The sequence below is a fragment of the Bombus affinis genome, chromosome 13, assembly GCF_024516045.1.
Source record: "Bombus affinis isolate iyBomAffi1 chromosome 13, iyBomAffi1.2, whole genome shotgun sequence".
NCBI classification, from domain to species: Eukaryota; Metazoa; Arthropoda; class Insecta; order Hymenoptera; family Apidae; genus Bombus; species Bombus affinis.
This window is the reverse complement of record NC_066356.1, coordinates 5,174,040-5,197,235: the sequence shown is the minus strand read 5'-3', so window position 1 is coordinate 5,197,235 and position 23,196 is coordinate 5,174,040. Positions and strand designations below refer to the sequence as shown.

The 23,196-nt window shown below is 31.3% G+C and overlaps 4 protein-coding genes and 1 long non-coding RNA gene across 10 annotated transcripts; 1 reads left to right on the top strand and 4 right to left on the bottom strand.

The window, feature by feature from the left end:
* Nucleotides 1-173: 173 nt before the first annotated feature.
* Nucleotides 174-3,308, bottom strand: LOC126923412 (uncharacterized). Of its 3 annotated transcripts, XM_050736829.1 has the most exons (5): nucleotides 3,077-3,308; nucleotides 2,894-2,906; nucleotides 2,618-2,788; nucleotides 1,621-2,542; nucleotides 174-1,545 (listed from the first exon to the last, which is right to left on the bottom strand). In XM_050736829.1, the coding sequence occupies exons 3-5, from the start codon at nucleotides 2,735-2,737 to the stop codon at nucleotides 473-475; spliced, it is 2,115 nt and encodes a 704-aa protein (XP_050592786.1). In that variant the 5' UTR covers nucleotides 2,738-2,788; nucleotides 2,894-2,906; nucleotides 3,077-3,308; the 3' UTR covers nucleotides 174-472. The 3 variants fall into 3 exon arrangements, with proteins under 3 accessions (XP_050592786.1, XP_050592785.1, XP_050592787.1); XM_050736828.1 differs by lacking the exon at nucleotides 2,894-2,906; XM_050736830.1 differs by lacking the exons at nucleotides 2,894-2,906; nucleotides 3,077-3,308 and having other exon boundaries at nucleotides 2,618-2,878.
* On the bottom strand, nucleotides 2,617-5,986 carry LOC126923429 (LIRP-like). 2 transcript variants are annotated; one of them, XM_050736877.1, is made up of 6 exons: nucleotides 5,670-5,986; nucleotides 5,412-5,536; nucleotides 4,486-5,142; nucleotides 4,122-4,404; nucleotides 3,315-3,928; nucleotides 2,617-2,676 (listed from the first exon to the last, which is right to left on the bottom strand). In XM_050736877.1, exons 3-5 carry the CDS (start codon nucleotides 4,489-4,491, stop codon nucleotides 3,756-3,758), a joined length of 462 nt encoding a protein of 153 aa, XP_050592834.1. In that variant the 5' UTR covers nucleotides 4,492-5,142; nucleotides 5,412-5,536; nucleotides 5,670-5,986; the 3' UTR covers nucleotides 2,617-2,676; nucleotides 3,315-3,755. The 2 variants fall into 2 exon arrangements, with proteins under 2 accessions (XP_050592834.1, XP_050592835.1); XM_050736878.1 differs by lacking the exon at nucleotides 5,670-5,986 and having other exon boundaries at nucleotides 5,412-5,602.
* A 2,671-nt stretch (nucleotides 5,987-8,657) lies between these two features.
* On the bottom strand, nucleotides 8,658-14,135 carry LOC126923407 (protein O-mannosyl-transferase Tmtc3-like). Of its 2 annotated transcripts, XM_050736816.1 has the most exons (13): nucleotides 13,382-14,135; nucleotides 12,757-12,893; nucleotides 12,465-12,546; nucleotides 12,146-12,245; nucleotides 11,925-12,040; nucleotides 11,678-11,850; nucleotides 11,320-11,575; nucleotides 11,082-11,230; nucleotides 10,683-10,995; nucleotides 10,311-10,601; nucleotides 10,042-10,224; nucleotides 9,666-9,950; nucleotides 8,658-9,578 (listed from the first exon to the last, which is right to left on the bottom strand). In XM_050736816.1, exons 1-13 carry the CDS (start codon nucleotides 13,571-13,573, stop codon nucleotides 8,832-8,834), a joined length of 3,024 nt encoding a protein of 1,007 aa, XP_050592773.1. In that variant the 5' UTR covers nucleotides 13,574-14,135; the 3' UTR covers nucleotides 8,658-8,831. The 2 variants fall into 2 exon arrangements, with proteins under 2 accessions (XP_050592773.1, XP_050592774.1); XM_050736817.1 differs by lacking the exon at nucleotides 13,382-14,135 and having other exon boundaries at nucleotides 12,146-12,374; nucleotides 12,757-12,775.
* A 667-nt stretch (nucleotides 14,136-14,802) lies between these two features.
* Nucleotides 14,803-21,027, top strand: LOC126923411 (neurotactin). 2 transcript variants are annotated; one of them, XM_050736825.1, is made up of 7 exons: nucleotides 14,803-15,060; nucleotides 17,049-17,270; nucleotides 18,243-18,437; nucleotides 18,786-18,999; nucleotides 19,125-19,620; nucleotides 19,706-20,374; nucleotides 20,464-21,027. In XM_050736825.1, exons 2-7 carry the CDS (start codon nucleotides 17,058-17,060, stop codon nucleotides 20,849-20,851), a joined length of 2,175 nt encoding a protein of 724 aa, XP_050592782.1. In that variant the 5' UTR covers nucleotides 14,803-15,060; nucleotides 17,049-17,057; the 3' UTR covers nucleotides 20,852-21,027. The 2 variants fall into 2 exon arrangements, with proteins under 2 accessions (XP_050592782.1, XP_050592783.1); XM_050736826.1 differs by lacking the exon at nucleotides 18,243-18,437.
* Nucleotides 21,028-21,352: 325 nt separating this feature from the next.
* Nucleotides 21,353-21,748, bottom strand: LOC126923433 (uncharacterized). Its single transcript, XR_007713156.1, has 2 exons — nucleotides 21,586-21,748; nucleotides 21,353-21,525 (listed from the first exon to the last, which is right to left on the bottom strand). It is a non-coding gene; the product is annotated as an uncharacterized LOC126923433 (long non-coding RNA).
* Nucleotides 21,749-23,196: the final 1,448 nt, after the last annotated feature.

Genomic DNA, 23,196 nt, shown 5'->3' with positions numbered 1-23,196 from the left:
GTAGAACATCAAACTATATTTAAGTATGTCAAATATAAATTAGTTAATTGTTAATTTGTATACATATGTTTTTTTATAACAAATAAGAAAATATTGTTACTTACATATTACAAATAAATAGGATATCAACATATAAGCATGTGAAAAATGGGTTGCAGAGTTTCACAACAAAATTCTTTAAAATATCACTTTTATTTACTCATTATTGAAAACATATTATTTAACAATAAATAAATACATAGAATTATATATCTATCTATATATACATATATACACTTATGTATATACATATATATATACACATGCAGATAGTTTATAATTTAAGTAATTTATTACAGAATAAATCACCTACGAAGTTAATATTTTTCCTGATGGAGGCCTAATAAATTTTCTGTTGATCCAGGAAATATTATTTTAAATCTTGAACGGCCTATACCATTTATTACTAAATATATTTTTATATTTACATGTTTTAAGATTCATCAGCAACTGTATCCATTTCTCGATCTTCTGACATCTGTAGAGTATGACTTTGTAAACTGCACAAACTCTTTTCTTTTGGAATATAACATTTTGTATCCAGCACTCGGTTTTCTTCAAGTGCAGGAACATCACAAAAAAGACATCTTGTTTCTTCAAACTCTTTTTCCAAGCTTGGATGAAAAATTAAACTGCATATTGGACATGTTCTGTACTGCATGGTAGTTATTTGCAAGAGGGTAATAGCACACCTAGGTAATATATGGCCTTGTGAGCATTTGGTAACTTTCCAAGGAAGTTCATTTATAATTTCACCACACAGATTACAAGTCTCAATATTACTTAAATTGAGTTTGCATGTTTTTTTTAAAACGTCTTTAATATGTTTGGAAAATGGTGTTACTTTTTTATTTTCTTCTCCAGCCAAATATGCCTCTAAATACATCTTTAATAAACATATGGAAAGCTTTTGCTGTTCTGACAAAGAAGATTTGCTTTCAAGACGCATAAGATAATTGCATGCAGAGTGAACAAAAATTAAGGGTTGTGCTTCTGATATTTCTCCAGCAATACTACCTATTCCCTGAATGACCTTTTTCTTTTCACAAACTTGTATCATCACAGATGTCCACATTATTACTCGTAATTCATGCAAAGATAAAGATTCTAAATTGGATGGTACTTTTGATAAAAGAATCGTCGGATTTAATGCTCTTGTTGCTTTCATCCTAATCGCTTCTAAACAATCCCATAATTGCTCTAATCTCTCATGTTTGCTCTCATTTAAAACAGTTGATGGGTCCCAGTTTTTATGTTTTAAGCAGAACATATGTATTTTGGTCGGTTCCTTCATTACTAAATGGTCGTATATAGTGTTGGGACTAGTTACGTTTATAAAAATTACAAAGCTTGGAGAATGTGCGCAACCTAAATATCGAACATGACTTTGCAATAATTTATTGTTTACCTTCGTTTTTAAAAATTGATTTCTTTCGGTATTAACTGAAAACATTAAGCCATTTTCTGTAGTGACTAACGCATAATTTGTGCTTATACAAGTCATTCCTAAAAATTATTCATTTACTTATATTAATATTGTACGTTTTCCTGTAAATTGTATAGTAACATAATTTTATTTACCCGAGATCGTGAAGCCTTCTAATTGCAAATGTTCCATAGTTTTTAGTGTACCATTTTTCTCAATGCAGAATAAAAACAAAAAGTGACCTTTTGCAACCAAGATTTTTTTGTTCAAGTCATTTTGAGGAAATATTCTTATGGCGCTAATAGAAATACGATCTTTATAATCATAATATTTCTCAATAAATTTTAGCTCCACATTCTGATCATGATCTTCAATATTAAGACCATGAATACGTCCATCAATATATCCAACAATAATTAAATGCTTTTTTATGTCAATTGTAACCCAATTTAAAGCACTTATTTTTATATATTCATTTAATCTTATTGTTCCTATAATCTCAGGATTTGATATTTCATTATAGTCGGATATTTTTGGAATTTTATAGATAATTATATCTCCATTGAAATATGCAACAGCAAAATATGCAAAATTTACAAAAAGCTTGCTCCAAGTAAAACAAGAAGCTTGTAATGCTTTTAAACAATTTTTAAATGTTTCAAACAAAGTTGAATTATTTTTAGGTTCTTTCAGTTTTGTATTAATTTCTTGCTCTATAAAATTATAGCGTATAGAAGATAAATCATATGCAGGATACCAGTCTTTAGAAATTTTATATGCTATTGTAACAGCACCTGCTGAAGTTAAAATTGCAATAAGACACTTGCTGGGATGTATTAAATTCTGTGGTGACCAAGTTAAGTCAATTATTTTTGGTACCATTTCTTTTAAATTAGATAATTTTGGAGTTAAACTCTCCTCCATTATGAATGAATAAACTGCTTCACGTTGCATGCCCCAAATTTTAGATTCTATTTTGTTAGATATATTTTCTGTTGGAAGTGTTGAAGGTGCATAAATGAAAGATCTAATAAATTTTATAGTTGAACAAGGAGACATTGGAGAAGGTATCAATTCCTGCAAAAGATAACATCATTAGGTATATTATTATTAATTCCACATATAATATTGATACTACTAGATTAAACTTACAAATATGTGAATTCCTCTTTCAGTAAGAATTGATATATGATTATCTGTAGACCATTGAACTGAAAATTTAGACATAACTAATGGAAAAATAGTGAAATTATAAATTTCTTCCATCTCCATTGTTTGCTAAATATTTATTCACATAATATGAAGATTCCAAAAATCTTTCACCTGAAGAAGTTTCATATTTGTTATGAAGAATCTTTTTTAACATTTATACAATTATACGCATACATTTTGTTTCTTTATTTTTTAAATTATTTTGTATGTACTTACATGCACATGTAACCTAAATACAAGGATATATATAAAGTAAATACATAAATCATTAAATTCAGTTTACAATTTAAAACAATATATTAAAATTTATAAATATGTATTCATATATTTTATAAATAATTTATACGTATATATATATATATATATATCTTTTAAAAAATTAAATCTATAAAAACTAACCTATTGATTGTTATTATCGTTTTTCTTAATGATTGTGTATTTTTAAATAACGACACATTGGTACATGAAAACATATTTAATAATTAACATTGAATTTAGTCTTACACAATATATGGTTAAGTACAAATGAGATCAGATCTTTCAGTAAATTTTTAAACATTTGAGTCAGTTGAACCAACGCGGTTAAAGCTGGCAACAACTCTTAATAAGTTTTCATCACATATATATAAGTACTTACTAGCTCTTAATTTTTAAAAATGATCATACAACAATTACAATCTCTTATACAATTGATTACAAGCATGTATTATATATCACATATATACTATTCGTTATCACGAATAAGGTATTCACTTTGTTTAAAGCAACATCGTTCTATATTAAAGTTCTTGTATATTTCATATAGTACAATAAGGAATGAATAAGAATTAAGAATAATTGTATAAATTCTATTATCACATAAAATTGAGATGAGTAGATCATTTCTGAATAAATTGTTTAAGCTAACAGTTTTAAATAGATCTAAGATTATATAGAATATCATGTTGCTTTTGCTGAATTATTATATTAAAACATAAAAAATGGCTATCGAAAATATGGTATGTTAGTAAATAGGGAAAACATTATATTTGAGCATTTCCTCAATCTTTTGCTTATGTTTTAAAAAATGTTTCTCTCATCAACGAGCACCGCAATAGGAGCGCAGCTCCTCGGTCGTACAAGATTTTAAACAACATTCCTCGTGAATTCCCCGTCCATTTCTTCGAAATCTAATCATTTTTTTCGCATTCTTGATAGACTTATAAGGATGCAGATCGTAACTATAGGCCATATAATCATCCATCTCCATTTCTAAAAGAAAAAGAAAGAATATATAATATTTAAATGAAAATATTGAATTTCCTACAATTTTCCTCCATTTGATATCGGTCAGTAGTAGCAACGTTTTTAACTATATTTACATACTTCCCTTTCCTATCTTTTTCTTGCAACAAATGATTTAAGAGCAATATGCTTTTTACAATGTATTATATGATCTACTTACCTTGGTTGCTTTTTTTAAATCGGCTATTGTAAACACTACCGCATATTATCTGTAAAGTACTTGACAAAATTCGGCCACAATATTGATGCATTTCTGTCATAGATTGATCTCGAGATTGATCTCGAGATTGATCCCTAGATTGTCCTTTCTGACCATACTGAAATACATCCGATCCATGTATGTTCCGCTGCTTGTATGTATCCGATGCATGTTCCGCCAGCGGTATTAGGATCACTATCACGAGTATTAAACTCATGAGCGCGTATAATCGATTTGCGTACATCTAGAAGCAAAGAAATATTTTTGCAAATTTTTAAATTTAATAAGATTCTATAATAATAATAATAATACTATAGTAGCTTACTCTCATTGAAAAAAATCATTAATCATATTCTATTATTACAATACAGATATTTATGCAAATTTATATTTGCATGAATGCAACTAATGAAATAGCACCTAATATGTTTTGTTTTACTTTATATATTTTTATATATTCAAGTCTATAAATTCATAAACATCTGCAGCTTATACATTATAACAGTATTAGTATGATATAGTACGGTACTATTAATATAACATACAGTACTATATAATATAATTAGTATGATATTCAACTACTGATAAATTAAAGGTGTCAAAGAACTGTAACATCTATTCGTAATAGAAAGAATGTCGATTGAATTTTTGTAAATCCAAATGAGCTAAACTTAAAAGCGAACACTTGTACTGGGTGAACTCGAAATTCAAGTATCATAAGTGGATCCTCCCAAGTATGTCTATTTAAATCGCTTTTATTAACTTTTATCAGGACTTATCAATAATGAAGCCCCATGCTGTTGCTGTCGCGTACCAGTCGTCGAGTAACGACCTATTTTTAGATATCATTCGTGCAAATGTGAATCTTGTACTGTAAATGTTTCCGTGTTAAAATCCTGGATCGAATGCTTTTCAAATATCTCACGAATTCCCCTTATTCATCCACGCGCGAATATTTGAAAAAGATTATCAGGAAGGAAACCTGTGTAAAAGATCGAGCAACATTATATCATCGAAGAATTATTCCTTCAGCTTTTCCGTATTATCTATTTTAAAAATTTAGTTCAATAAATACACAGAAAAGTTGAAATAATAGCAGTAACATTTTTTAAGATAAACAATACTAATGGTATTTTATAAAAAATTGATAAATAATTAAATTTAGGTAGAAATAATGGTCATAGGAAATACTGACGATTGTTTTTAAGATATTAATTATCATACTGGAGAATGATTCACGATTCAACGTACCGTGCTGATATAACTTCCTTCAGTAACATAGATATTATTTAACTATTATTTCCCACAGTGTAACATTCTATTCACTCTCACAAATTGTTGCGGCTGTTTCCTCTTTTTAATTGGCTAAGAATAAACTATATAACAAAATAGTTTTTAAACCTCCAATCGATGTAAGATAATAATTTGAATATTATCGAAAAATAAATAATAAAAAGATCAAGCTCTATAATAAAAGGGAATATATTTTATTGTAATAGAGTTACTTACTCATACATCGACAAGATAGAGATCAATAAAACATGTATATATACATATATGTATACATATATAGGGATATTATATGTGTATATCACGATGTATCACAGGTTGGTAGATTTCTTTTTCTTCACAATCAATTACATTAGTCGAAGGATAGCATTTTGAATAGTCTAAATATATTCTTCGCGGTTGAATTGTGCAGGTTGATAAAAAGCATGAAACATAAATAAAAATTCAATAAGCAGGAATGTATTTTTCTTTGCATGTAATCATACAAGCAAAATACATACATTTCGAGGAGTAGTGCGAAATGAAAAATAATACGCGTGATAATTATTGAATGCAAAAATATTCGTTATTATAAGAGTTCACTTTTTTTCTATTTCGATAAAATTTTAAGTTGTATGTACGTAATGAAAACAAATGTAGATAATATTGTCGCTGAACACGCTGATAAGAAGTAAACTTAAGGCTACATTTTAATTTAAAAATATCTGTTTCTCTTGCATATTTTTAAATTGCAATATTCTAAATCTAAACAATATATCATAGATTACCGTTTCGAATAGATTATATTCATTAATAATACGTATAAATAGATTATATCGATTTATATAGATTTTATTGATTGTCTTGCTAATTGACCAATTATTTAGAGAATCTGGTTAGTTAATAAGAGAAGATCTATGGCATTAATTCTGTCTCGATGTGAAGTGAATAGAGAAATTGAATAAGATAGTGATATCCAATACTTAACCCAAGTAATACTGAAATTACTTTGAGATATTGAAATTCGAAAATTGATAGTTTATAATTTATATTACATCGTCAAATCGCTATATAGAAGAGTTACACAATTTAAAAAAAACCCAGTAAATTTACAAAATTATTTAAATAGGATTTAACCCTTCATCGTCGCATATTGGTGTAACTCTACATCACATTTCGTATATGATAATATCATATATTATATATGTTGCATTATTGTGTTATTAAAATATTGATGTAGCAGAAAACTATAAAATATTATCTTAACAATAATAACTGACGAAATCAGCGTGAAAATTAGTGATTATTCAATTATTTAACAACGAAAGTATTTTTTATAGTGATCGTCAGTCTGCAAGGCAATACTATGTATCGAATATATCGAATCGATTGATATCGAATATCTCAAGCATGAATCGATAATTTCAATTTTATTTTGCATGCCGTTATATGTATGAATGAAAGGAATTAGTTTATATAATTTTGGACAGTTACCTTTCGATTAACTCTAAGGATAAAAGATTTCTTGACAATCTTGAACATTGGCATATACAGTAAGTATTTTATTCATATTCTCCTTCCCTTTTCTTAATTGTCTTTTTCTGTAATGTCGTAAATTTTCAGAGCGTAGAAATGGAACTGTCTTAATGGTTCTGACAATTATTTATCGATCTATTGAATTATGTAATCGGTAAGAGATAATCGATTATATTAATTTAACGACATCTTCCAACCACTCTGGTAAAATCGAATTTTCAGCAACGATTTCAAATTAAATTAAAACAAATATTGTAATCGCTTCGTTTAGGTACTTCTCTCATGAAAATGTTCATACTTCCATAATCCGCAACCAAAGATGACACAAATATGCTTTGACCAGATGTCGACGCTTAAAACGAACAGAAATGATCGACGCAAAAGGGTAATTCGTAATAATGCATTGTTCTTTTTTTCCGTTTATTTGTCTTCATTTCATTCGGTTCATCGAAACAATTAAACACCACCGTTTCCGTTTAACAATACTCTTGCATTTTTAAAATTTGAATACACATTTAAATACTGAACAATTACTATGTACACCTGACGCGTCTACTTTTTCAGAGAACATCTTTAATACACCGAAGATTTTCTACATCCACTTGAACACGTTATTTTTCTCTTTGATTTTCTTTAAGCAAGAGTAAGGAAAAAAGGTCTATAAATAGAAGAAGAGAAAAAAGAGAAATATAACATTGAGGATAAAAAGAAATGAAAGAAGAAGAGGAAAGAGAGGAGGTCGTATTCAACTCTTGATCCACCGATTACTAGTTATTTTACTCTGTTTAAAATCGACAATCCCAGCAATATGCATATAAGCTCAGTCCCTACTAACACAAGTCGGTGACAGAGATGGTAAACGCGCGAGCAGCCACATATTTCTACTTTGTTCTTGTTTCCTTTTTCATTTTTTAGCCAAGCGTTGTAGTTGTATTCCTGGCTGATTATCGCATTACTTTATTATCTATCACTACTGCTTATTACTACTATCGTTATCCACGTTATCGACAAGAAATCCGCTTACAGTGATAGGGACCTAAGTTTAGTTTTAAATCTTGAGAAGAGGTGAACGTGAAACTCACTAATCTCAAATTATCTTCTTCTTTGGTTTCTTTTTAAAATTTACCTTTGAAATTAACCTTTCTATTTTTTTTTAGCGCTAAATATATATATTCCGTGTATTATATTTATTTCTCATTTAAATGTAAGTTAATAAAAATACAATATACATATGAAAATGCAAAGTATACGTTAAGGGATGCACTTACCGGCTCGTGAAGAAGCTCGTGATTCACTAAGGAAAAGCAGAAAAAATATGTTAGCAAAAAAGGTTGCCGAGTTCTTTATAAAATTGTAGAAACATCTCTAGTAATATTGAACACATTATCTTTTGTTACATTAAATGAGATAATATGGTATTTCGCTGCATATCAATTTCTCATTTCTCTTTGGAGCACAATCAAACAAAATTTATAAAATGATCTTTAAAAAGAAGATATTGGTATCGAAATATATTTTACGAGACTAAAAAAAAATGATGTTCAAATATTTCTTTAATTGAAGTTGATAAAAAAAAATAATGTATATAATAAAAAATATATGAATGTTTAAAATATAGAATGAGGAATCATAAGTTATGAACAGAGGTAAAAGCTCTATTCGCATTCAATTGTAAAGACAAAACCAAAGGAATGCACATTTTTTAATATATTTTACAAAACGTTCTATTCGTACAGCATATAAAACAATACTCTGTATTTATTTTATATTCACACATTAGCTCTATACGACTGTACCACCATATTCTTTCGTTATATATAGAATATAACTTTATACAGTATTCGGCGCGATTTTCAAATGTCAGTACTATGAAAGTGCGGTATCCTTTTGTCGCGTGGTTCCAGCATGCTTTTCGCCAGTTGAAAATGCCGGTGTGGCGCTATCGAACTTCTCCGAATTAATCGTTTTAGTCGTACGTTCCCGATCGATTGTCAATTCCGTTGCATCTGAGCTCACGCTTTTACCAAAAACCCTTCCAGGCGAAAATTCTTGCTGCTCGCTCGAACTTGCACTCGTCTTCAACGACCTGTCGTGATTGATGTGCGTATCTTTCACTTCCTGCTTCACTTCGTTCAATGGAACTCTTGCAGGTTTCGATGAACTCTTCAGATGCACAATATGATTATTCATTGAGTCCGTGCTGCTTTTTTTATGACCTATATGATTATGGTGATTCGAGAATACAGAATCCGTTTTGCCTAGAAATTGGCTACCGCTATTTTCCATATTGCCGAGACCATTTGCGCCACTAGTACTTCCAACACTACTGCTGCTGGAAATATCTCCCATGTTGAAATTTCTTTCCTTGGGACCAGTTTGCCAAAAGGAATCGTCGAAAACCTCTGTGTCGCGTTGCTCCGGAGGTAGTCTGCTGATACGAGCCTTGACAATAGCCAGGTGTCTATGCACGTAATCCTGATGAGGTGCTAGGGCTGCCGCTCTTTCCAAACATTGAGCAGCCAAGCCTAACTTACCACGCTCAACCATTACGACACATAAATTATGAAGGCCTTGAATATTTGTTGGGTCCAGTTGCAGTATTCTACGGTAACACTGTAACAATTAAAAAATCCCCATTATTGTTTCTATGGTGCATAAAATATTTGAAAGAATTTTATGACTCCAATCTCTCTAACTTACATTTTCAGCAGCATCCAAATCCTTTATATTATTTATATAAATATCACCTAGAAGAATTAATCCTTTAACGTGGTCCGGGTGAAATCTAACTAGTTGGTTTAAAAATGGAGCAGCTTCAAGGGGACGTTGTTCATCTGCTAGCAAAAGAGCCAAATTGAATAATGCTGAACGGAAATCCTCTTTAAGAGCAACAGCATTACGAAACCATCGTTCTGCGCTTCCACTATCATGGTCATCCATAGCCAGCATTCCAAGATTAAAATGAACTCGTTCATTGTTAGAATCCTGAAAGTAAGTATCAATACGTTTATGATGTGAAGAACTATTTTGAAATATTATCTTTGCATTGTGTATGAAAAAATGTAGAGCAAAATACTTTTCGTAAAAGTTTCAGAAGTCTTTCTCTAGCTACTTTTCGTAATTCAGCACGTCCTAGCTCTTGGAGTAAAATAGCTGAATTGAGTAACGCTTGTTCGTGTTCTGGATCAAATTCGAGAGCCTTGTCAAGATATGCTAGAGCTTGAGATGCTTTCCCTTGTTCAAGAAATACGACCCCAAGCTTTAAAAATTAAAGCATTATCATATTAATAATTTATTTTTTTAATAAACATTGGTAACATTAATGATTTCATTCTTGATATTTACGTTGTAATAAATGTCTGGATTGTTACTATCGTAGAAAAGGGCCCGTTCATAAACTTCTTGGGCTTCTTTGGTACGATTAAGTTTAATTAAAATATCGCCTCGATTAATATACGCTTGCGTGTAATCGGCGCGCATACTAATGGCTTGTCTATAAAGCAGATCGGCTTCCTCTAACCTAGTTGCATTCTTCGCTATTAGGTTTGCTAAATTTACGAAAACATTCAAATGATTCGGAGCTATTCGCGCTTGGTACGACTCTCCGGGTTTTGCTTTTGGTAGTAAAGATTTTGCCTGAAAGAAAGTTATCAGATAAACTTAATATTACTTTATCATTAAATTCTAATAAATATATCGCTTTAACTATGCATTTACCTTCAGATATGCATCTTCAGCTTCTTTAAACATTTTCAGATGATTATAGGTTCTACCCACGTTAATGTGTGCACCAATGTCATCGCCTTGAACTTGCACAGCCATATTAAAAAAATTCAATGCTTCCTTGAATCTTCCTTGACTTTCCAAAGCATGCCCCACATTATTGAACAATTTAGCATTGCGATCATTCACTTTTAATCCCGACATGAATATAGAATATTCATCCAACCAATCGTAATTCCTGATAAAAGTCTTCGTTGTGTGCGCAGCCAAAAGAGTTATTAATAAAAATAGTGTTACTTTCTTAAATCTGCAAATATAAAAAATGAAAATTAGAAATATGTTTTTGAGAAAATTTTGAAATCTCATTGATATTTTCTTTTTAGCGAAATTTACTTTTTATCAGATAAAATGCTCCATCCATATCCAATGAGCATACAAAATCCCATAGACGGAGCATACAATACTCTTTCCGCAATGACGAATCCAACTGGGAAGAAGAGATTTGAGGCAGGTAAAAATGGGAGTATCATCATAGCCAAGCTCTATACAAAACAATCGGTTCATATTACTTCTTGGAAATAATACATTTACTTCAAGCGAAAAATGCAGTTAGTCTACATTTGATACTAACCATTATGAGAATAATGGAAGTTTGTCTATTAGGTGTTAAAATTGCTGTTACCAACAATCCTAATATGGTCGTATGAGTTGCTATAGTGGCCAGATTACGAGGATCTGTAAAATTTTCTATTAAGGGTATCGTTCCCATAGTCCAATCACAGCATAAATCGCTTGGAAGAAATAGCAGCCTTAGATTAACTGCTGCGAGGTAATTATAGGTAAGCTGCCTTATTGGCGTTGGGGCCACAGATGCGGGATTGTCAAATCTAAAGTGTCATTAAAAAATTATTTTTCTTTGTTTTACTATTAGAATTTTATTATTTACAAGAATAAGATTCTTTGATTTTTTAATTATTATTTATAGATACCTGGTAAATACAGGTAACTTTGAGCCCATTACATGTAGCCGAAGGATAAGTAAACTAAACGTGACAAGCGTAAGGACTGTCAGTCGTTTTGTACCTTCACTGGACCAAGCAAGTGATATTTTCTTCCCACCAAAAGCTGCCTTTAACGTCAGGAAAATATCCATTGCTCTTACCTAAGCAGGTAATGAAATATACAAGTTGAAATAAATATTTAATATTAATAAATATGGTTTACATATAAATTTACCTTTTGCACAACAAAAATTTCATAGAATACACAAACTGCAGTGGCTGTTATTCCTTGTTCTTTGCACAACATGGCAGTGAAAACAAAAGACATAGATAATATCAAAGATTTCCATCCTAAAAAAAATATAAAAACATTAATGTCTACTTGAATGAATAGAAAGTTGTAGTAGTAAATCTATTAGGAAATAAGGATAAAAAGAAATTTTTAAACATTTTTACCTGTAGATCTTCTACTTCTACAGCATTTAGTGTACATGATTAGAGCCGCTAAATAAAATAAAGAGGACAATGTTTCTGCTCTTCCGACCACTCCTGTAACCTTAATACACGATTATCCACTGACAATGCATCTAAACACGAACTAGGAACTACGACGCGATCGATCGCTCGACGTCGACCCTTTGAATCTGGACACATGATAGCTTGTCGCCGAAGGGAAGAACAAGGACTAGAAATAATTATCAAATAATATTCTCATATAATTTCAAGGTAACGTCGATCGATTCGATCGATATGGAAAGCAGTCTAAACAACTTACTGCCTCTGTATGTATAGGATGAACCGCAAACAGAAGAGAAGATACAAAAGTTGCAGAATCAGATAGAAACATCAAGCATGTCCTGCAATGGTGATTAAGATACACTTTATATTGATTTGTAACTACTTTATAAAATGAATGAAAACAATTTCAATGATATATAAATAAGTTACTAATGTTGTGTCACATTCCTTCAGTATCTAATTTTTAATTTGCCTATTATTTGTGGGACTAAATCAACTAATTATATAGCAAAGTTAAAAAAGAGAAGTCTTAGTTTAAAAAAACACACCTGAAATATAATAAGCATACTCCAACATGTAGGATAACATTAAGCAGGTGATATCCCATAGGATCCAATTGGTGAATCAGGTAATTCCATCGAAATGTGAGAACGCACAAAGGTCTATATGATTTGTGCGACTGCTCCTATTTGCAAGAACAGAATTCTTTCAATATTTTGTACATAAGATAATCTTATACAACTACATAAATAATAAAATATTTTAATTATACATTTCATAGGGTCATACATAGTGGATCATAGCAAAATAAACAGAAAGTTACTCTAACGCTTTGCGTTTATTATAACACAATTTTATTTAAGAGCAAAATAAAGGAAAAACATTATCTTCCTTGAAACGATCGGCAAGCAACAAAAAAAAAAAAAAAAAACAACTTTTCTGACCAGAAATAAAGTCGACTGGAAAAAAAGATATTGATTCTATCCATGTAAGAAACATAAATAATTCAAAATAAAACTAAAAAATTGACTTGGATAAAACTGATTCGAATCGAACCAAATCGAAAGGGAAGGGAAAGGAGGAGAAGAGTTGAACGGATCAATACACAAGGTAAAGACAAGAGTAAAAGGGGGAAGGGGGAATCGAAACCATCTCTCTATCGTATTCACCCACCTTATGCATAGGAGTACCCCAGAAATCATTGTAAAAAACGTTTTTTAGAGGTGTATGAGGCCTTAAGTCGCGATTATCTTTTATCGCAGAAATGTCATCGAAAACGAAGCCGCAATTAAGGCTATTTAGATAGACAGCGAACGCGCTTATGGCGACAATCGCCGCGAGTGCTCCCCGCGCAGGCACTCCCATCACAAATAAGACATTGATCGGCCGTATTTTTCTCACGATTTTCGACTTAGATACCCTAATCGGGAACCTCTTTCGATTTCGCTACCGACGTTATCTTTTGTTTGTTATATTTTTGCCCGTTTTCTTTTCTAACTATTTATGTTATCTATCTAACTAGCTATCCTGTCTGTCGAGCCGAGAGTTTAACCCCGCGATGTCCAGAAGAGACGCAGGAATCTTATCTCTAGGCACGTAGACGTTGGTACGTTCCTCTTCGAACACATTATGGACGCTTATGTATCCAGTACTATGGAATACAAGCGGGTTTCCTCACAGGCCGATCTCCGGAATTCGATGAAAGACATGTCAATGGCAAGCAGGTTCAAACGTTCTCCAAAGGAAAAATTTTCAACACCGAATAGACAAACCGGCGAACCGGAATCGTAGATTACTGTATGCGCGCGTTAAAATCGAACTGTCAAACAGTAGACGTGTATACGGCTGTACAGCAGTGCACGCTACGTATCGTGAAACGAGTACAACGCAAGTACGATATTACGACGGCGACGACGCGAATTTACTTCAGAAAGAACGCGCATGCGTGTTGCTCGACTAAGCGCGAACTACCACCGTACACATCTTCACTGACGTGTAATTCAAAATATCCTTATTCTTGAAATATTTTTTCTTTAGGGATATGTATATGATATTTATTATCTTTGCTTGTAGCAAGTGATTGATCCAACAAGTTCAGACACTATGTCATAGTATTAGGTTAGGTCTTGTAGTAGAAAATTTTATGTTTGGTTAACCTAACATATATACCGGTTATTTAGATTACTGTGCTATAATTGTTAGACTTGTTTAAACATCTATGAAAAATCTGGAAGATATGGAATTTTTTTCGCAATCCCAACATGAATTCACTAGAATTCGATAATGTGAATTGATTATAAAGAAATCATAAGTGGAATGTTATGTTATTGCATCGTTGGTTCTTAATGGGTTAGTTCTATTCATATGTGTTATATAGCTAACGAATACATTGAATAAAATATTTTTATTTCTATCTTTATTTGTTTTATAAAAATAAGCAAAGTTTCAATTGTATAACAGTGTTTAATAACAGGTACAAATAAAGAAAAGAGCATATGATATGAAGCATTTAAAACAAAGCGACCGCGCATAGTTAAAATCGACCAATAGGAGCGTCACATCGTATAAAAATCGTGGTGGGGGAAAGCATCGTAGACGGCTCGTAGGGCGACAGTCGAGGTAGGCATGCCCTGAGCTCCGTTTGTAGTGACATTTGCGCTATTTGAAACAGTTTTCTCGTAAAGTGCCGAATCAAATTTAAATATCTTTTCACGATCGATGAAGTGATCATTATCGGCAGGATCAACACGATAATCTCGAGATTGCCTGGCAATCCGACAGCTTCTCGACACAGAAAAGAAGCAATCTTTCTGCAAAATTCAGTAGCGTCCTTTCCGAATCTGCCGAAAAGAGTGAGTATTTACAACTTTGTTTCTCTGTTACCTGCGGTATCGAAAATGCCATTCACACGATTCGTACAATGAAAGATACGTTGAACTGAATCGTGGATAAAATCAAGTAAATTTGATTAATAAAAGGGAAAATGCGAAGTAAGAATAAACATTGATCGAATTGTTTTTAAATAATAATTCCGAATTATAAATGGCTACCTAATGTGTATAATATAGTAAATAAAGGAGAAAGGTGAAATAAGAAGATAATTGTAGCAGAAACAGTATTTATGGATATTTTAAATACATTTTGTACGAATAATTGATTAAGTTCAAACGAATGAACGGATAATATTATTGGGGAAACAAGGTAATTGTATGAATCGTATCCACGAAAGAGAAAGTTCAACGTATTTGTTTCGGAACTGCGCGACAGTGGCGATGCGTGAAACACAATATAAAGGGGCTGCAAGCTAGGGGAGAAGTACAAAGAAAAAAATCACTTTACGTTTCGACCAGTATTTGTTGGATCGAATTTGTCTGTACACTGACTACCTCCATGTCTTCGTATTTGTCTGTTAAAACTATATTACTGCGTTCATATTTCTAACGTTTCTCGGAGTAAAATTAATCATATACGTTTTTGGAGTAAGATTAATCGTTTTTAAACATGTATATACAATATATTTGTCATTATTGTTTTAACTAACAACGTATAAATTGCAATTTGAAGAAATAGTGAATAGTGGAAATTCATTAGAAAATATGTACATATTAAATAATTATTATATAGAACGAAATAAACGTTGTTCTAGTCTTTAATTAAATATCAATATTATTTCTTATTTTACGTTACTTCTATATATTCTATATATACTTGTATATAACGTATTTGTCACTTAAGAAAGAGAGTATAGATAAAAAGTGTATAATTCTATGACAGTCCATAACATATAATAATCCATGCTACTGAATTAGAATCTTTTAATTTCAGTTTGATGTTTTAAATTTGAAAATTTGAGTTATTAAGATATATTAACATGTGATAGAACATTTGCGAATTTTAATCTAATTTAAATTCTAAGTTACCAAAATTATTTTTTGTTTCATTTTTATTTTGCCAAAAATTAAGTACTTTATTTTCAAATTTGTAACTCAAATTTTCATGTATTTATATGTATACATTATATTGGTCTATGATGTTTCTATATTGATAATGTAAAATAATTAAAAAATTAATACAATTTAATAGAAGGGTAAAAGCTTCTGTAAAGCTACCGGAAGTTATCGAAAAAATAGAAGTGAAGTAACTATGCATTGCTAGACTCCTCGAGGCAATAGGCTCAGAGAGCAATGCCATCCGATCGATCGGTTTATGTCTGGGCGTCCCGACGCCAGCTGCAACGCTTATACGTATACAGGGTGTTCACTCCAACGCGACGTACAATTCTTCAACCATTTGCAAACATGTAACATAAAACTGTTATTAATCAAAATCTATCTATATTGATGAGATATCTGTTAATTGATGGTACAACTAGGGAAAGATTGATTCTTCATCAGAAAACAAGTTCAAACATAAACTAAATTTGTTTATTACATATTATATATCCGAAAAAATTGTCTTTAAATATTTCCATGGTATCTGTCAGATTATTGCTCCTTCTTATGTTTGTGTATTGAATTTGAATTGAATTGGAGTAAACATTCTGTATATGGAGTGATACAAATTGTAACGTCCTCACGCGTTTTCCCTTTGATTGCATAAGCTTAAATTTTTCATTATGATATTTCTCCTTCCCCTTAAAATTTATATTCTTTCAAATTCATTAAAAAGGGAGCCTCTTTTACTTAATAACTAAACATTACTATCAAAAGAATAATTAAATAATTAATAAATTATGTCTGTGGACATGATTTGTCTATTAAAAAACGTTACAATGTATTTATATATTAAAAACACCGATCTGTTAATATTTAATTGGTGTTGGGTTTAATCCGATTTTTAGGAATAAAGCATGAGTCAAGAAGATCAAGAGAAAAGCATGGATAAGAAAGAAATTGCAGAGGAAGAGAGAGAGAAAATGTTAAACGCCGAGAACACGAAACATACGGTGGCATCGACCGCTCCAGACGCGGAATCCGAAGACCAGAAACCTAAGAAGAAAATTCCAATTGGCGGTATTAAGATGCCCGGCTTCTGTCGTACAAAGAGCAAGGAGTTGTGTAAAGTAATAACAAAGGAATTTTCTCTTTAATTCTCTTTAAACTGCCTTTCCTTTTTGTTTTAATAATAGTATATTATCAGGACTGTCTTTTTAAGTGGCCTTATCTCTCTGACAAGATATCTAGGACCTTAAGAGTTTCAGCTTGTTTTAAACCTTACTCCGGAATGCTTTGCAACATGCTTCCTCAAGAAATCCAAGTCTGATAGCTAGATTGTGGATGTTTATGTAAATTCGAATTTTTATGGATAAAAGATAAATAGAAATTTGTTTCGTCCTCTGAATATTACGTATTTATGCATTTAAATTCCCTATATATACATACACATCCTTAGTCTACTAATAGCATCCTGCATTTTTTCCACCCTATAGAAGATGTAATGCATAGGGAAAGCGAATGTTACTTGCATCCACAATATTTCATTCATTCTTCAGAATTATGTAGAAATCATTGTAATCGTGTAATCGTTTTGTATGGTGTACGACTGTCGTTGAGATTCATATATTCTATTTTAAATTGCTCGCTGCACGCGCTGGTAGTCACGCAAACATTGCCGTGGGCGTTTAAATAAATCTCTATAGAACCCGTGTAGAATATGATTATACCAATCGTATCGAAACCTTAATTTAAACGGATATAAACATAGACGACACAAAATATAAATTTTTCTTTGCTCGATTGTCTGTTTACAAAGAAACGATGTCATTCGAAAGAGCACAAGTTCCTGGAGCATCATGGCGTGTTCATGAGGGGTGTTCATAGCCCCGTAACGATTTTTTTCCAACATTAAACCAATGAATGACGTCAGACGAACAGCACACCTGGCATTATTGATTATGTACCTTTTAAATAATAAATATCGGTACAAAATGATGATGATGATGATGATGATTTTTTAATTGAATATCGATGTTATGCAAGAAACATATATTGTATAGAGAACATACACCAAATGCATATATAATTTCTATTGTTAGGAGGATGATTGTAAGCCTACTGAAATTGGAGAAGGCGATTCAACGGAAAAAACTGTTAAAGAAAGTGATCAAAATGTATCATCAGAGAAAACAAGCACACCGAATAAAGACGCAAAGGAAAAGGAAAGCCGCAAGAGAATTCTCGACACCATAAAGTTACCCTTAGTCTCTGTTTTTCCTAGAAAAAAAAATAAGGTAGTTAATAGTTAATATTTTCTTTATATTAATTTTTCTTTAAATTATCTTTTTTTTAAATAAGATTCTTAAACAAAGTTCCAATATAATATGAAATTTGTGTCAACTATCTATGATAAAAATGAAATATATCGAGCGAAACCCTATACAGTCTTGAAACATAATTTACCACACTCAAACACGTACTGCCTTTTATCAAGGTGTATGCTTCGCCGTTAATAGCTGCTTTATTCGTTTTAGTCAGTAATATTTCAACGTACGAAAATGCAAATATTATTGTCTTATAAATTTCAATACAAACAAAAATGAATTGTACATTATTTTGTAATGTATTATAAATTGTTTTAGGAAGGTGAAGTGGAATTGGGAATTACTGGAGCTGCTGGATTGGCGAGTGTTGAAACTCTTGACGATGTTGTGACGGAGAAAAATCCTATCAGTAACGAAGATGGTATGGAAACTGTTCGACTCGATGGAGATGCTCCAGACGGAATTGAATCTCCTAAACAACATTTTCTTGTAGCTTGTATATCCGCTGCAAGGAGAAATTTATTTGCGCTAGGTACGAAATTACGACTTGGATTTGAATCTCTTTATTTTAAATTTAAAATGTTGAGAAATTTCAATTATATAAATTTAAATAATGTAGGTAATTAATTTTTTGTGTAATGTATATATTAATAATAGTGACAACATTGTGTATCCTGGTATCAGTCGTGATTATCATCTGTATCGCTTGCATCGGTCCGAGAAAGAATGTTTCACAGTTGATAAAGGATGGGAGCTTTGTCAAAGCAGTAACTTCTTGCGGACCTGTGCAAGGTGTGTCAGAAGATGGTGCATTCGCATTTCGTGGGATCCCATATGCAATCCCACCATTAGAAAATCGTCGTTGGCAACCTGCGGAACCCCTAAGAAAAATTGAATACTGCTGGACGAATACGTATCAAGCACACAATTCCTCGAAACTTTGTTGGCAACGGGAGGCTTCAGGAAGGATTATCGGAAGCGAAGATTGCTTATATTTAGATGTTTTCACGCCTGAAGTCAGATATGATTCACCTTTATCGGTGGTCGTTATGATTGGTGCTGAAACCCTCAGTGGTGGTTCTCCAGGTGTAATGCAGCCTTCTGCAAAACTTGCTCGTGTCCGTGATATGGTGTTTGTTAGACCTAACTTCCGGTTAGTCTTAACTCCTTAACTTGATTTTGATAACATTGTATAATTTATATAAATATTTTAAGTGTTGAGTTTTGTTATATTTCAGGTTAGGAATCTTCGGCTTTTTAGCTGCAGATCAACTTTCAAGAACATCGCATCCTCTCACATCCGGAAATTACGGGTTGTCGGATATCATAGCAGCGCTTCAGTGGGTTCATCTTAACATTGAACATTTCGGGGGAAATAAATCGGCCGTAACTTTATGGGGTCATCGGGCAGGAGGAACGCTTGTCACAACTTTAGTTGGCATTCGGCGAACAAGGGATCTTTTCCAGCGAGTGTGGATTTCCAGCGGTAGTGCAATATTTCCCGGAAGAGAATTAGAAGTTTCTGAAACACTTAACGAACTATTTTTAAATTCTACAAGATGTAATGACGCCGCTTGTTTGCGAAGCAAAAGTGCCGAGGAGATAATGGATTCAGTTCCTGAGACATGGCATTTAGGAAACGTTGGTCTGCCTGAAACCAGAGAAGCGACAACAAGAGATAGGAGACATGAATGGTTGGTGCTCGATCGTGCCATTCTTCAGGAACCTGTAGGTCAAATTTGGGCAAGGGATGAATTTTCGGTGAAAATTGTAATGGGCACTACTGCTCATGCTGGAGTCCCTCTTAAGTATCTCACTTCCAACGCTACTCTCAATTCCACACAAGTAGAGAAAATTGTAAAGGAGTCTTTATTAGGAACATCTGGTTTAGCGGACGAAGCTCTCAGGTTAGAATCTTTTATTTATTATATATTTCATTATTAATCAAAGCTAGAGGTTGGAGATCGAGAAACATAAGAAATTGAAATTTCTTCAGACGTTATAACGCAACATTAAAAGGTTTACTAAGCATGATCTCGGACGTTCGTGTGGTATGTCCATTGCTGACAGTTGCCAGAATGAAGACCAATATTCCATTCTACGTAGCGACGCAGCCACGGGGTCATATTGCAGATCCTGATTGTGATGCTGCAGCGATACTCGGATCATATGCTGCTCGTACTCCTGCTGAAAAAAGACACGTATCTGCTATGCAGCAGCTTTTCAATCACTATGTTTGGCACGGCGAGGTAGCTCAGGCAGATGCTAATGGCGTAAAACGAGTCTTAATTGTTGGACAAGATACGCTTCCTGATCGTGACTATCCTAATTGCGACTTCTGGATAGCAAAAGACATAGTTCCATCTTATGGTCGAGTCGATTGAATTCTTTTTTTCTCCTTTCTTTCTTTTGGAATTATATGTTTGATGGTCATTCCAAGATTTCAACTATACTTGAGATGTGCTGTACTCGAATGATCTTGCTTTACAAACTTTTTGGAAAGACATATCTTCTTGATTTTGAAAAGTGAAATAATAAAATTTTAAATTGCTATTTTCTATTTATCTCTTTTTTATAATAATTTTTATATAATAAGAAGTGTTATTATGTTTTACGAAAAATTGAACGAAAATTGTTAAGATATTTTATTACAATTTATTGATATAATGATTAAAATACTCAATCGTATCATAATAATTTTATAAGATAATAATAGAAGCGTGAACAAAATGCACATTACTTATTTTTCTTATTAAATTGTAGATGCAAAATAACTGATAGTAATTCAGAGGTCTAGATTCACATCAAAAAAGTATAAAGAAAATAATTTTTTTAGTTCCTTTTCGTTTTTTCTTTTTTTTTTCTTTTTTTTTAAAGAATAGCTATTTTTGCGATCGAGACAGCGTATTCTGTTTTCCAATTCTATGATTTACATTATTTTTAAAGAAACTAGTATTAGTTATTGTATAAACCAGATGAGTACAGCGTGACGTTTTAATTCTGAAATCATAAACCTGTATTTAACCTCATATGTGAGATTTGAGATAATTATTTATTACTTTGAAAGATAAAAGATAAAGATAAGGTAAAAGATAATTATTTATTACTTTGATTTTACAATACATTGCTTAAACAATTATACATTGCTTAAACAATATAAGGAATATGTCTTTTTTGAGAATATTTTTTTCACAAAGTGCGAACTCGATGCGATCATGGGTTGTCCAAACATTTTTAGGTATTAAGAAGCACTTCACATTAATTTACCTGAATGTATTGTTTTTTTAGCACATTCGAGAGAATATATACTGTCATTTTTTAATAAGCTGCCAGATATTTATACGTATAAAAATTCATGCATTTCCACGGAGGGTACTCGCTATTTTCTTCTTTGTACATATATTACTGTTGCTGTTTTCCCTTTTTGTTTCAGTATGCTTAAAGTATTCCTATCCCCGTATGAGTATAGAGAGATATATACATGTATATATATCTTCAATCTGATTTTTGAACTGTAAGACTGATTTTACAAATCGGCATTTCATTTCCGTATGAATGTCTTTTTATGTTAGTTTTAACTGTGAAAATAATTTTATAATGTAAAAGACCTGTTTCTCTAAGCAAAGTTTTTATCATATTGCAAATGAATGAGATGTGCAAGAGTTTTTCTTTAAATACGTCGGCATTGATGTATATGTACTTATAGAGTTCATGTTTTTATAATATTAAATTGCACCATGGCACATACTTATTCCTTTAACTTGGAAACTTGTATAGATTTAGGAATATTATGTATATCCTGATAACACTTCCAATTAAAATATTGTATTCATTTTGTACTAATTTAGAAAAAAAAGCGGTTATAAAAATGTATGGTAAAAGTGTAAAAATTTTGGATATTCCTAAATCTATTATAACTTTAATGTTTGATATGATTTTTTGATTGTTGTGCGTCCGAATGTTTGTGTGATATTTTAAGAAAAATAAAATGTAATTCGTTTTTCAACCTTTATAGTTAAAAATCGATCATCTATTACGATGGAATATACGTAATAAGCATTATTTATTAATATAATTATTATAACAAAATAACTTTCAATAATTTAATCGTCATCTTTCACTTATTAATTGTAAATTTAATTCAATGAGAAAATAAGAAGTGCGATTTTAAATACAATTATTAATTTACGTAATAGTGAATATTTGACCAAACTAAAAACTTAATGATCTTAGGAAAAGTGGCCTTTTTTAGGGAAGATAATTTTATAAAATTTGATAGTGTATATGTAAAAAAATATGAAATGTAATGGAAGGAAAATTCAATTTCTGGACATTTTTGTATTCGCAATTTTTAATGAATCTCCAAATCACTGGAATCCAATTTACGAGAAAGATTTATTTATATAAAGATCTACAATGACTTAAATAAATAATTATCAATTTCGAAGTTATATAGATAGTTTTTCATCGTATAAAGACATTAGGAAAAATTGTTTATACGATTATAATCACAGTGCTCGAAAAATACTAAAAAAAGTCATGGAAATAAATACGTGTTAACATCAATGTCCATATTTTCCAATATTTTTAAATTTTTAAATATGTACACATAATACTGCCTTAATAGCGTTCAATTTTATATGAAAATAGTTATAAAATCTGGATTATCAAAATTATAAATATATTGTTTATATACATTTTATTTATAATATTATTATTTTCGTTATAT